Consider the following 12,735-nt stretch of genomic DNA (forward strand, 5'->3'; position numbering starts at 1 on the left):
GGCAGTCCGGCCACTCCGGCAGAACAGGGCAGTCCGGCCACTCCGGCAGAACAGGGCAGTCCGGCCACTGCTGGCAGAACAGGGCAGTCCGGCCACTCCGGCAGAACAGGGCAGTCCGGCCACTCCGGCAGAACAGGGCAGTCCGGCCACTCCGGCAGAACAGGGCAGTCCGGCCACTCCGGCAGAACAGGGCAGTCCGGCCACGCCGGCAGTTCAGCGCAGTCCGGCCACTCCGGCAGTTCAGCGCAGTCCGGCCACTCCGGCAGTTCAGCGCAGTCCGGCCACTCCGGCAGTTCAGCGCAGTCCGGCCACTCCGGCAGTTCAGCGCAGTCCGGCCACTCCGGCGACTGTTGAGCTGCAGTCCGGGCAGCTCCGGCGACTGTTGACTGGCGGGCAGCTCCGACGACTGTCGACTGGCGGGCAGCTCCGACGACTGTCGACTGGCGGGCAGCTCCGACGACTGTTGACTGGCGGGCAGCTCCGACGACTGTTGACTGGCGGGCAGCTCCGACGACTGTTGACTGGCGGGCAGCTCCGACGACTGTTGACTGGCGGGCAGCTCTGGTGACTGTTGACTGGCGGGCAGCTCTGATGACGACTGTTGACTCCTGATGCGTGGGGCAGGTATTGGACGTACCAGCCTGGAGACACGCACCTCCATGCTAGTGTGTCTAGCGGGAAACACCGGACCGAAAGGGCGCACTGGCGGTCTTGAGTGCAGGGTTGGCATCACCCCTTCCGGCTCGATGCTCCCCTTGCCCTGGCACCTGCGGGGCGCTGGTACTGGGCGCACTGGGCTGTGCGTCCGTATAGGCGAGATGGTGCGCACCTCAGCGTAACATGACGCCCTCCACCTCGTACGCACCTCCCTGTAGTCACGGGTAGCTGGCTTACGGCTCTTCCCTGGCCTGGCCAAACTACCCGTGTGCCCCCCCCCAAGAAAATCTTGGGGCTGCCTCTCGGGTTCCCTTAGCTCCCTTAACTTGTCCGCCCAGAATTTTCTTTCGTCCTGCCAGGTCCATTCTTCCATTTCCTTCTCCTGTGGCTTCCTCCTCTTCTGCTGCTTGGTCCTTTGGTGGTGGGTAGTTCTGTAACGGCTGTCTTCTGTGGAAATGGACCAAGGTGCAGCAGGTTGCGTGTTCATCATGATAATTTATTAAATAAACGTGAACACGGGAAAACCAATAAACAAAAGAGAACGACAGACCGACAGTTTTACAGGCTAAGTACTTACATACAGCAGTGCAAAATCAACTACCCACAAAACCAAGTGACAAACATACTCCTACATATATGACTCCCAATCAGGAACAACGATCCCCAGCTGTTCCTGATCAGGAGTCACAAGACCAACACAGAACACAAGACTGCCACGTCCTGACCCCAAAACTACAACAACAGCTCCATCTGCTGGTCAGGACGTGACAATGCTGCTGTTCCTGCTGCTGCCACCAGAACCATTTCATCTCATCATGAGCAAAAGCTATTGGTTTTCTACCCAAAGCTGAAAAGACAATATTGTGATCCATTTGTGACCGACCAGCTCGATTCGGTCTTAAGTAGCAATATTTTAAATTGTGTTTTTTACATATGATAAAAGTAGAAACGCAGAGCAAGCACAATGGTATAACTTACACTACAGTTTCTGTATAGCACTTTGTGACATCGGCTGATGTAAAAAGGGCTTTATAAATACATTTGATTGATTGAATGGGAAAGTAATGCTGCTTTGAAAGTTGATAAACTTGTAACCCCACTTTTGAGAAAATAGCCCTTGAATGTTTTTGTACACGTACTGTAAAGTTCTTTGTCTACACCCATTCAGCACTGTTCACACCCTCTTAAGCCTCAGCCCCACCCATCTCTTTAAGGATTCACATACATGACATTAGCAGCCTGGTGGTCCAAAATAGCCTAACTGGTGTATTTTAACACCAATAAACCCATCAGTTTAAAAATGAATTTACCTACCAGGCAACTTAAAGCAACTTTCTTAATAATACTTTGGTTCGTTTTGTAGCTTGTTAGCTAGCAAGCTAATGTTAAGTTACAGGAAAATAAACTCGCAACACGCTCATTATTTACAAGTTAACGGCAAGCAAATTACAGAAAATAGCTTACGGTTGTGAGAATTTTTTAGCTTGGACACTGTCTTGTTGGCCTAACGTTATATCCTAATTTGACTTTAATGCAGGTCATGTTGTTCTTCACATTGCCGTCGCTGGTAAACACACAGTATATCAAATCAAATCAAAGTGTATTTGTCACATGCACAGAATACAGAAGGTGTAAACGGTAGGTACAGTGATATGGTACCTTGCATAGTGGAATATTTTGTTTAGACATGCAGCTAGCTAGCTAGCTACAAATTGAACCATAATCCCAACTCATAATGTTACTACGCTGCATCGACCTGCAGGTAGCTAACCAACTAGATTCAATGTTAGCTAGCTAGCTAACATTAGGCTATAACTAGCAATGCAAATCGTCTGAGATACAAATAATATTACTACACAGGTCATACACGTAATGTTAGCTTGTGAGCCAGCCAGCTAAAGTTAGCTAGCTGGCTAACAGTATGCTTTAACTTGCAATGAAAATGACTTTCTGACTAAATTAAAAACGAACAGTACCAGTCAAAAGTTTGGACACATTCCAGGGTTTTTCTTTAATTTTACTATTTTCTACATTGTAGAATAACAGTGAAGACATCAAAACTATGAAATAATACATATGGAATCATAAAGTAACCAAAAAAATGTTAAACGAATCAAAATATGTTTTATATTTGAGATTCTTCATAGTAGCCACCCTTTGCTTTGATGACAGCTTTGCACATTCTCTCAACCAGCTTCATGAGGTAGTCACCTGGAATGCATTTCAATTAACAGGTGTGCCTTGTTAAAAGTTAATTTGTGGAATTTCTTTCCTTCTTAATGCGTTTGAGCCTAACAGTTGTGTTGTGACAAGGTAGTGGTGGTATACAGAAGATAGACCTATTTGGTAAAAGACCAAGACCATATTATGGCAAAAATAGCTCAAATAGGCAAAGAGAAATGACAGTCCATCATTACATTAAGACTTAAGACATGAAGGTCAGTCAATCTGGAAAATGTCTTTGGTCTGATGAGTCCAAATTTGAGATTTCTGGTTCCAACCGCCATGTCTTTGTGGGACGCAGAGTAGGTGAACGGATGATCTCCTCATGTGTGGTTCCCACCGTGAAGCTTGGAGGAGGAGGTGTGGGGTTGCTTTGCTGGTAACACTGTCAGAGATTTATTTCGAATTCAAGGCACACTTAACCAGCATGGCTACTACAGCATTCTGAAGCGATACGCCATCCCATCTGGTTTGCGCTTAGTGGGACTACCATTTGTTTTTCAACAGGACAATGACCCAACACACCTCCATGCTGTGTATAGGGCTATTTTACCAAGAAGGAGAGTTAAAGAGTGCTGCATCAGATGACCTGGCCTCCACAATCACCCAACCTCAACCCAATTGAGATGGGTTGGGATGAGTTGGGCCGCAGCGTGAAGGAAAAGCAGCCAACAAGTGCTCAGCATATGTGGGAACTCCTTCAAGACTGTTGGAAAAGCATTCCAGATGAAGCTGGTTGAGAGAATGCCAAGAGTGTGCAAAGCTGTCATCGAGGCAAAGGGTGGCTACTTTGAAGAATTTGTTTAACAGTTCGTTGGTTACTTTATGATTCCACGTGTTATTTTATAGTTTCGATGTCTTCACTATTATTTTACATTGTAACATTTTTTTTACAAATAAAGAAAAACCCTTGAATGAGTAGTTGTGTCCAAAGGTTTGACTGGTACTGTAAAATATCTGAAAATGAGTCTAGCTAGACGCTCTTACCCGTAGTCATGGATGAACGCTTCTCCCTCTCTGTCACGGATGCCATGGTTGCACTTGGTTTAAAGAGGTAATTGTATTTATTAGGGATCCCCATTACTTATACTTCCTGGGGTCCAAACATATTAAAGCAGTTACATTACATATTAAACAAATGATAAAACAGGACATCATAAAACATTATCACACCACTTCATATCTACAATACAAAATGTTTAATACCACCATACAACAATATCACAATGTATGTGTATGCATGTGTTTGTAACTGTGTGTGTGTGTCCCTTCACGCTCCCCGTTGTTCCATAAGGTGAATTTTTACCTGTTTTTTATCTGATTCTACTGCTTGCATCAGTTACCTGATATGGAAAAGAGTTCAATGTAGTCATGGCTCTATGCAAACTCAACAATAAAAGAAACGTCCTCTAACTGTCAACAGTGTTTATTTTCAGCAAACTTAACATGTGTAAATATTTGTATGAACATAACAAGATTCAACAACTGAGACATAAACTGAACAAGTTCCACAGACATGTGACTAACAGAAATTGAATAATGTGTCCCTGAACAAAGGGGGGTCAAAATCCAAAGTAACGGTCAGTATCTGGTGTGGCCACCAGCTGCATTAAGTACTGCAGTGCATTTCCTCCTCATGGACTGCACCAGATTTGCCAGTTCTTGCTGTGAGATGTTACCCCACTCTTCCACCAAGGCACCTGCAAGTTCAGACAGTTCTGGGGGGAATTGCCCTAGCCCGCACCCTCTGATCCAACAGGTCCCAGATGTGCTCAATGGGATTGAGATCCGGGCTCTTCGCTGGCCATGGCAGAACACTGACATTCCTGTCTTGCAGGAAATCATGCTCAGAACGAGCAGTATGGCTGGTGGCATTGTCATGCTGGAGGGTCATGTCAGGATGAGCCTGCAGGAAGGGTACCACATGAGAGAGGAGGATGTCTTCCCTGTAACGCACAGTGTTGAGATTGCCTGCAATGACAACAAGCTCAGTCCAATGATGCTTTTACACACCGCCCCAGACCATGACGGACCCTCCATCTCCAAATCTATCCCGCTCCAGAGGACAGGCCTCGGTGTAACGGCCATTCCTTCGACGATAAACGCGAATCCGACCATCACCCCTGGTGAGACAAAACCGTGACTCGTCAGTGAAGAGCACTTTTTGCCAGTCCTGTCTGGTCCAGCGATGGTGGGTTTGTTGCCGGTGATGTCTGGTGAGGACCTGCCTTACAACAGGCCTACAAGCCCTCAGTCCAGCCTCTCTCAGCCTATTGCGGACAGTCTGAGCACTGATGGAGGGATTGTGCGTTCCTGGTGTAACTCGGGCAGTTGTTGTTGCCATCCTGTACCTGTCCTGCAGGTGTGATGTTCGGATGTACCGATCCTGTGCTGGTGTTGTTACACGTGGTCTGCCACTACGAGGACAATCACCTGTCCGTCCTGTCTCCCTGTAGTGCTGTCTTAGGCGTCTCACAGTACGGACATTGCAATTTACTGCCCTGGCCACATCTGCAGTCCTCATGCCTCCTTGCAGCATGCCCAAGGCACGTTCACGCAGATGAGCAGGGACCCCGGGCATCTTTCTTTTGATGTTTTTCAGAGTCAGTAGAAAGGCCTCTTTAGTGTCCGAAGTTTTCATAACTGTGACCTTAATTGCCTACCGTCTGTAAGCTGTTAGTGTCTTAAAGACCGTTCCACAGGTGCATGTTCATTAATTGTTTATGGTTCATTGAACAAGCATGGGAAACAGTGTTTAAACGCTTTACAATGAAGATCTTTGAAGTTATTTGGATTTTTACTAATTATATTTGAAAGACAGGGTCCTGAACAAGGGCCGTTTCTTTTTTTGCTGACTTTAGTACTGTGCGTCTCCCATATTCTGTTCTAAACTTGGGGACTGTGAAGAGACCTCTGGTGGCATGTCTTGTGGGGTGTGCATGGGTGTCCAAGCTGTTTCCAAGTATTTTAATGTTAGCTCTCTGTGTACTATTGAGGGCCAGCCATGCTGCCCTGTTCTGAGCCAATTACAATTTTCCTAAATCCCTCTTTGTGGCACCTGACCACACTACTGAACATTAGTCTAGGTGCGACAAAACTAGGGCCTGTAGGACCTGCCATGTTGTTAGTGTTGTTAAGAAGGCAGAGCAGCCTTAGCTAATGTTGTATAATATGTTTTGACCATGACAGTTTACAATCCAGGTTCACTCCAAGCAGTTTAGTCACCTCAACTTGCTCAATTTCCACATTATTATTTACGAGATGTAGTTGAGGTTTAGAGTTCAGTGAATGATTTGTCCCAAATAAAATGCTTTTAGTTTTGGAAAAATGTAGGACTAACATTTTCCTTACTACCCATTCCGAAACTAACTGCAGCTCTTTGTTAAGTGTTGCAGTAATTTCAGTTGCTGTAGTAGCTGATGTATATAGCGTTGAGTAATCCGCATACATAGACACACTGGCTTAACTCGTTAGTAAAGATAGAAAAAAGTAAGGGACCTAAACAGCTACCCTGGTGAATTCCTGATTCTACCTGGATTATGTTTGAAAGGCTTCCATTAAATAACACCTTCTGTGTTCTGTTAGACAAGTAACTCTTTATGTACATTAAAGCAGGGGCTGTAAAGCCATAATACATACATTTTTCCAGCAGCAGACGATAATGTCAAAAGCTGCACTGAAATCTAACAAGACAGCCCCCACAATAATTTTATCATCAATTTCTCTCAGCCAATCATCAGTCATTTGTGTAAGTAGTGTACTTGTTGAGTGTCCTTCCCTATAAGCGTGCTGAAACTCTGTTGTCAATTTGTTTACTCTGAAATAGCATTGTATCTGGTCAAACACCATTTTTTCCAGAAGTTTACTAAGGGTTGGTAACAGGCTGATTGGTTGGCTATTTGAGGGGCTTTACTATTCTTGGGTAGCGGAAATACATTAGCTTCCCTCCAGGCCTGAGGGCACACACTTTCTAGTAGGCTTAAATTGAAGATGTGGCCAATAGGAGTGGCAACATTGTCCGCTATTGTCCTCAGTAATTTTCCATCCAGATTGTCAGACCCCGGTGGCTTGTCATTGTTGATAGACAACACAAACTTTTACGGAATTCAGAAGTACAATTCTTGTCTTTCATAATTTGGTCAGATATACTTGGATGTGTACAGTCAGTGTTTGTTGCTGGCATGTCATACCAAAGTTTGCTTATCTTGCCAATGAAAAGTCATTTAAGTAGTTGGCAACATAGTGGGTTTTGTGATGAATGAGCCATCTGATTCAATGAATGATGGAGCCGAGTTTGCCTTTTTTCTGTAGACAGGGGTTTCATACAACAGGCTTCTTCTGTGTGTTCTTTTTTCAACCTCATTCACATATTTGCAATCAAACTCTAGAATTTTCTCCATCTCCTTAGCTATCATACTCTGCTTCCACCGGGCATTCCACTGATTTCAAAACTCTGTCCTCCAGAAAGTGGAGCGCAACACTATTGCAGTTATTTGTGTGTGGTGCCAGTATTAGCAACAGCAGCATCTAGCAGGCAAAAATTTATACTTTCACACTAATTGATTTAATCGACCCTGAACAAACGCAAATTTCAGCCTGTGATGACCTCTGACCTCTATCATTTGACCCTGTCCTTTGTCCAATCAGATGGTCTAATGAGTGAGGGGGAGTTCCTGGACATAACAGAGATCAAGCGGCATCAGGCGGAAGAATTTGAGTGCATCACTAACAACGGAGTGACGCAGCCCGACATACGCAAGGTCAAGGTCACCGTCAACTGTGAGTGTCCCTATAAACCACAAAACACACGCATGCACTCACATACACAGACACACAGACAGACAAAGAAACAGTCACAGACACAGACACCCGACACATAGTATACCTCCCATAAGATAATACTATACTGAACAAAAATATAAACCCAACATACAACAATTTAAAATATTTTGCTGAGTTACAGTTCAGATGAGGAATCAGTCAATTGAATTAACTTCATTAGGTCCTAATCTATGGATTTCACATGACTGGTAATAGATACCTTTAAAAAAAATGGGCCTCAAAATGGGCCTCAGGATCTCGTCGTGGTATTTTTGTGTATTCAAATTGCCAATCGATAAAATGCAATTGTATTCATTGTCCGTAGATTATTCCTGCCCATACCATAACCCCACTGCATCCATGGGGCACTCTGTTCGCAATGTTGACATCAGCAAACCACTCGCCAAGAGTGTGCAAAGGGTGGCTATTTGAAGAATCTCAAATATAAAATATATTTTGATTTGTTGAACACTTTATTGGTTTCTACATTATTCCATATGTGTTATTTCATAGTTTTTATGTTTTTTTTGTTTCATTTTTTTATTTCACCTTTATTTAACCAGGTAGGCTAGTTGAGAACAAGTTCTCATTTACAACTGCGACCTGGCCAAGATAAAGCAAAGCAGTGTGACACAGACAACAACACAGAGTTACACATGGAGTAAACAATAAACAAGCCAATAACACAATAAACAAGTCAATGACACAGTAGGAAAAAAAGAAAGTCTATATAGAGTGTGTGCAAAAGGCATGAGGAGGTAGGCAATAACTAGGCCATAGGAGCGAATAATTACAATTTAGCAGATTAACACTGGAGTGATAAATGAGCATATGATGATGTGCAAGTAGAAATACTGGTGTGCAAAATAGCAGAAAAGTAAATAAAATAAAAACAGTATGGGGATGAGGTAGGTAGATTGGGTGGGAAATTTACAGATGGACTATGTACAGCTGCAGCGATCGGTTAGCAGCTCAGGTAGCTGATGTTTAAAGTTGGTGAGGGAAAAAATCTCCAACTTCAGCGATTTTTGCAATTCGTTCCAGTCACTGGCAGCAGAGAACTGGAATGAAAGGCGGCCAAATGAGGTGTTGGCTTTGGGGACGATCAGTGAGATATACCTGCTGGAACGTGTGCTACGGGTGGGTGTTGTTATCGTGACCAGTGAACTGAGATAAGGCGGAGCTTTACCTAGCATAGACTTATAGATGACCTGGAGCCAGTGGGTCTGGCAACGAATATGCAGCGAGGGCCAGCCAACTAGAGCATACAGGTCGCAGTGGTGGGTGGTATAAGGTGATTTGGTAACAAAACGGATGGCCTGTGATAGACTGCATCCAGTTTGCTGAGTAGAGTAATGGAAGCTATTTTGTAGATGACATCGCCGAAGTCGAGGACCGGTAGGATAGTCAGTTTTACTAGGGTAAGTTTGGCGGCGTGAGTGAAGGAGGCTTTGTTGCGAAATAGAAAGCCGATTCTAGATTTGATTTTGGATTGGAGATGTTTAATATGAGTCTGGAAGGAGAGTTTACAGTCTAACCAGACACCTAGGTATTTATAGTTGTCCACATATTCTAGGTCGGAACCGTCCAGGGTGGTGATGCTAGTCGGGCGGGCAGGTGCGGGCAGCGAACGGTTGAAAAGCATGCATTTGGTTTTACTAGCGTTTAAGAGCAGTTGGAGGCCATGGAAGGAGTGTTGTATGGCATTGAAGCTCGTTTGGAGGTTTGTTAGCACAGTGTCCAAGGAAGGGCCAGAAGTATACAGAATGGTCTTCACTATTATTCTACAATGTAGAAAATATAAAAAATAAAGAAAAATCCTTGAATGAGTAGGTGTTCTAAAACGTTTGACCGCTAGTGTATGTCTTAATAATTTTATGTCATGTATTTATCAACCTCAACCTTTCTCGACCTTGAAGGTCACTGAGCCTTTCTTTGTCTGAGCTTAACTTTTAATCACTATCGTTGTGTACATATGTTAAAGATTTCTCTCACTTCTCCCTCCTTCTTCCTTGTTCAGACCCTCCCATGATCACAGACGTGAAGAACATGCCAGCCCAGCTGGGCAAGACGGCCGTTTTGCGCTGTGAGGCCATGGCAGTACCCACGGCCTCCTTTGAGTGGTACAGAGACGACCGCAGGTAAGAAAAATACCTCCTCCTTCTCCTCCTTTTCCTTCACTTTTTCTCTAATAGGACGGTTTTGCTAGCGCAGACTGGAATTTGTTCCGGCATTCATCCAATGGCATTGAGGAGTATACCACCTCAGTCACCGGCTTCATCAATAAGTGCATCGATATCCAACCAGAAGCCATGGATTACAGGCAACATCCGCACTGAGCTAAAGGCTAGAGCTGCCGCTTTCAAGGAGCGGGACACTAATCCGGACGCTTATAAGAAATCCCGCTATGCCCTCAGACGAACCATCAACCAGGCAAAGTGTCAATACAGGACTAAGATTGAATCCTACTATACCAGCTCTGATGCTCGTCGGATGTGGCGCGAGCCTACCAGACAGGCCTTTTATGCTCGCTTCGAGGCAAGCAACAGCGAAGCGTGCATGAGAGCACCAGCTGTTCCGGATGACTGTGTGATCACTCTCTCCATAGCTGATGTGAGCAAGTCCTTCAAACTGGTCAACATGACTGGTTGCATCACCACCTGGTATAAAAACTGCTCGGCATCCAACCGTAAGGCGCTACAGAGGGTAGTGCGTACGGCCCAGTATATCACTGGGGCCAAGCTTTCTGCCATCAACGACCTATATACTAGGCAGTGTCAGAGGAAGGCCCAATAAATTTACAAAAACTCCAGTCACCCAAGTCATAGACTGTTCTCTCTGCTACAGCACGACAAGCGGTACCGGAGCGCCAAGTCTAGGTCCAAAAGGCTCCTACCCCCAAGCCATAAGCCTGCTGAACAAGTAATCAAATGGCCACCCGGACTATTTGCATTGACCCCCCCCCCCTTTGTTTTTACACTGCTGCTACTCGCTGTTTATTATCTATGCATAGTCACTTTACACCTACCTACATGTACAAATTACCTAGTAAATATTTTCTTAAATCTGCATTGTTGGTTAAGGGCTTGTAAGTAAGCATTTCACGGTAAGGTCTAGACCTGTTGTATTTGGCGCAATTGACAAATACAATTTAATTTGATTTGATTTAATTGGTTAGGTAGATTTTTTTCCTGTATTGCTAACACCATCCTTTCAGATATAAAGAAACGTATTTCTCTCTCTTTCTCTGTCTGTCTTTCTCTCTCGAATAACACATCCCCCCTCCTCTCTGTAACTACCTCACCTGACAATTCTGATAGTCAAAATTTAACAGCACTTAAATCTACAATACCTTCTGGTGTACCTTCTCTCTTTTTTCCCTCTTTCCCATGGCACTTTGTTTACATTTCAAAGGATTGGGTAAATGTAACCAAAAAGCTGAGCTTTTACCATATTAATCATTGCAATCCAATCCTTTGCTGTCGAGAGAGAGAAAGAACACAGAAAAGAGAGAGAGAGGGGGGTGGGAGAGAGAGAGAACACAATCTAATGGGGCACACCAGGAAGTATTGTAGGTTTAAGTGCTGTTACATTTTTATTGGAATTGTCAGGTGAGGTAGTGACAGAGAGGGGGAATGTGTTATTCTGAGATCTCTGGGGAGAATATAGTAACACTCTCCTGCTAAGAGGTGTGATTTAATGTTCTCGCTCTCTCTGTCTCTCTCGACAGCAAAGGGTTGGATTTTAATGAGTAATATGGTAAAAACCCAGCTCTGTATTGGTAACACTTACCCAATCCTTTCAAATATAAACAAAATGCCATGGGAGAGAGAGAAAAAAAAGAGAGCGCGAGAGAGAGAGCGAGAGAGAGTGAGAGAGAGAGTGAAAGAGAGAGAGAAAGAGAGAAAGCAGTCTAATGGGGCACACCAGAAAGTATTGTAGATTTAAGTGCTGTTACATTTTGACTTGTAAGTAAGCATTTCGCAGTAAGGTCTACATCTGCTGTATTTGGCACATGTGATTAATACAATTTGATTTGATTTAATAGGTTAGGTCGATTTGTTTCCTGTATTGCTAACATCCTTTCAGATATAAAGTTATTTCTCTCTCTCTCCATCTGTCGCTCTCTCATCCCCCCACTCTACCCCTCTCTCTCTATCTACCTCCCCCCGCTCTCTTTGTCCCGCCCTCTCTCTCTCTATCTCACCCACCTCGCTCCCTCTCTCTCTCTGTATCAGGCCGGTAGAGAGCGATAACACTCTGAGGATCAAGAACGAGAAGACGCGTTCACTGCTTCTCTTTACCAACGTGACGGACAAACACTTTGGCAACTACACTTGTTTTGCCTCCAACAGGCTGGGAGCTTCCAACGCCAGCATGCTGCTCTTCCGTGAGTCTCTTTAAGCATTCACACACACACACACACACACACACACACACATACGTAAGCATGCATACGTACACACAGATAGCCACATGCAGACACACACACACATGCATACATACCACAGGAGGTTGGTAACACCTGAATTGAGGAGGACGGGCTTTTGGTAATGGCTGAAGAAGAATAGGTGGAATGGTATCAAATACATCAAACACATGGTTTCCATGTGTTTGATACGATTCCATTCGCTCAATTCCGGACATTATTAGGAGCCGTCCTCCTCTCAGCAGCCTAATGTGATGCATACACACACAGACTCACATACTATACTGTACATACACATGCACGCGCACACACTTCCATACATGTGTCTAAGCTCATTCTACTTCACTCAATCACACAAGTAGTCACATGTGCATGCACTCATACTTAGAGAAGGAAACCAATGCAAACACACACCTAGTCACACACTGCATTACCCCATCCCCATCTCTCTTCCTCTCCCTGCTCACGGTGTTGGATTTTCTCATTTCCCTCCCTCCTTCCCCAATCCCTCCTTCCATCTTGTCATCTCTTTATTCGCCGCCCCATTACGCCAAAGAGCTTTTCTCCTCCATTTCTCCCTCTGTTCTGTCCTGTTCTGTTACCCC

The 12,735-nt window shown here is 44.5% G+C and overlaps 1 protein-coding gene across 2 annotated transcripts in view; it reads left to right on the forward strand.

Moving 5' to 3' along the window:
- LOC106582734 (igLON family member 5) overlaps positions 1–12,735 on the forward strand; it is a 155,041-nt gene that overhangs the window by 130,488 nt on the left and 11,818 nt on the right. Inside the window, exons 5-7 of one of the 2 annotated variants that reach the window (XM_014166112.3) lie at positions 7,528–7,659; positions 9,722–9,842; positions 11,940–12,091. In XM_014166112.3, coding sequence (XP_014021587.1) covers positions 7,528–7,659; positions 9,722–9,842; positions 11,940–12,091 — 405 coding nt within the window. The remainder of the gene's footprint in view (positions 1–7,527; positions 7,660–9,721; positions 9,843–11,939; positions 12,092–12,735) is intronic. The other variant, XM_014166130.3, reaches the window with a different exon arrangement.

The sequence above is a fragment of the Salmo salar genome, chromosome 02 (assembly GCF_965601325.2).
Source record: "Salmo salar chromosome 02, fSalSal1, whole genome shotgun sequence".
NCBI lineage: Eukaryota > Metazoa > Chordata > Actinopteri > Salmoniformes > Salmonidae > Salmo > Salmo salar.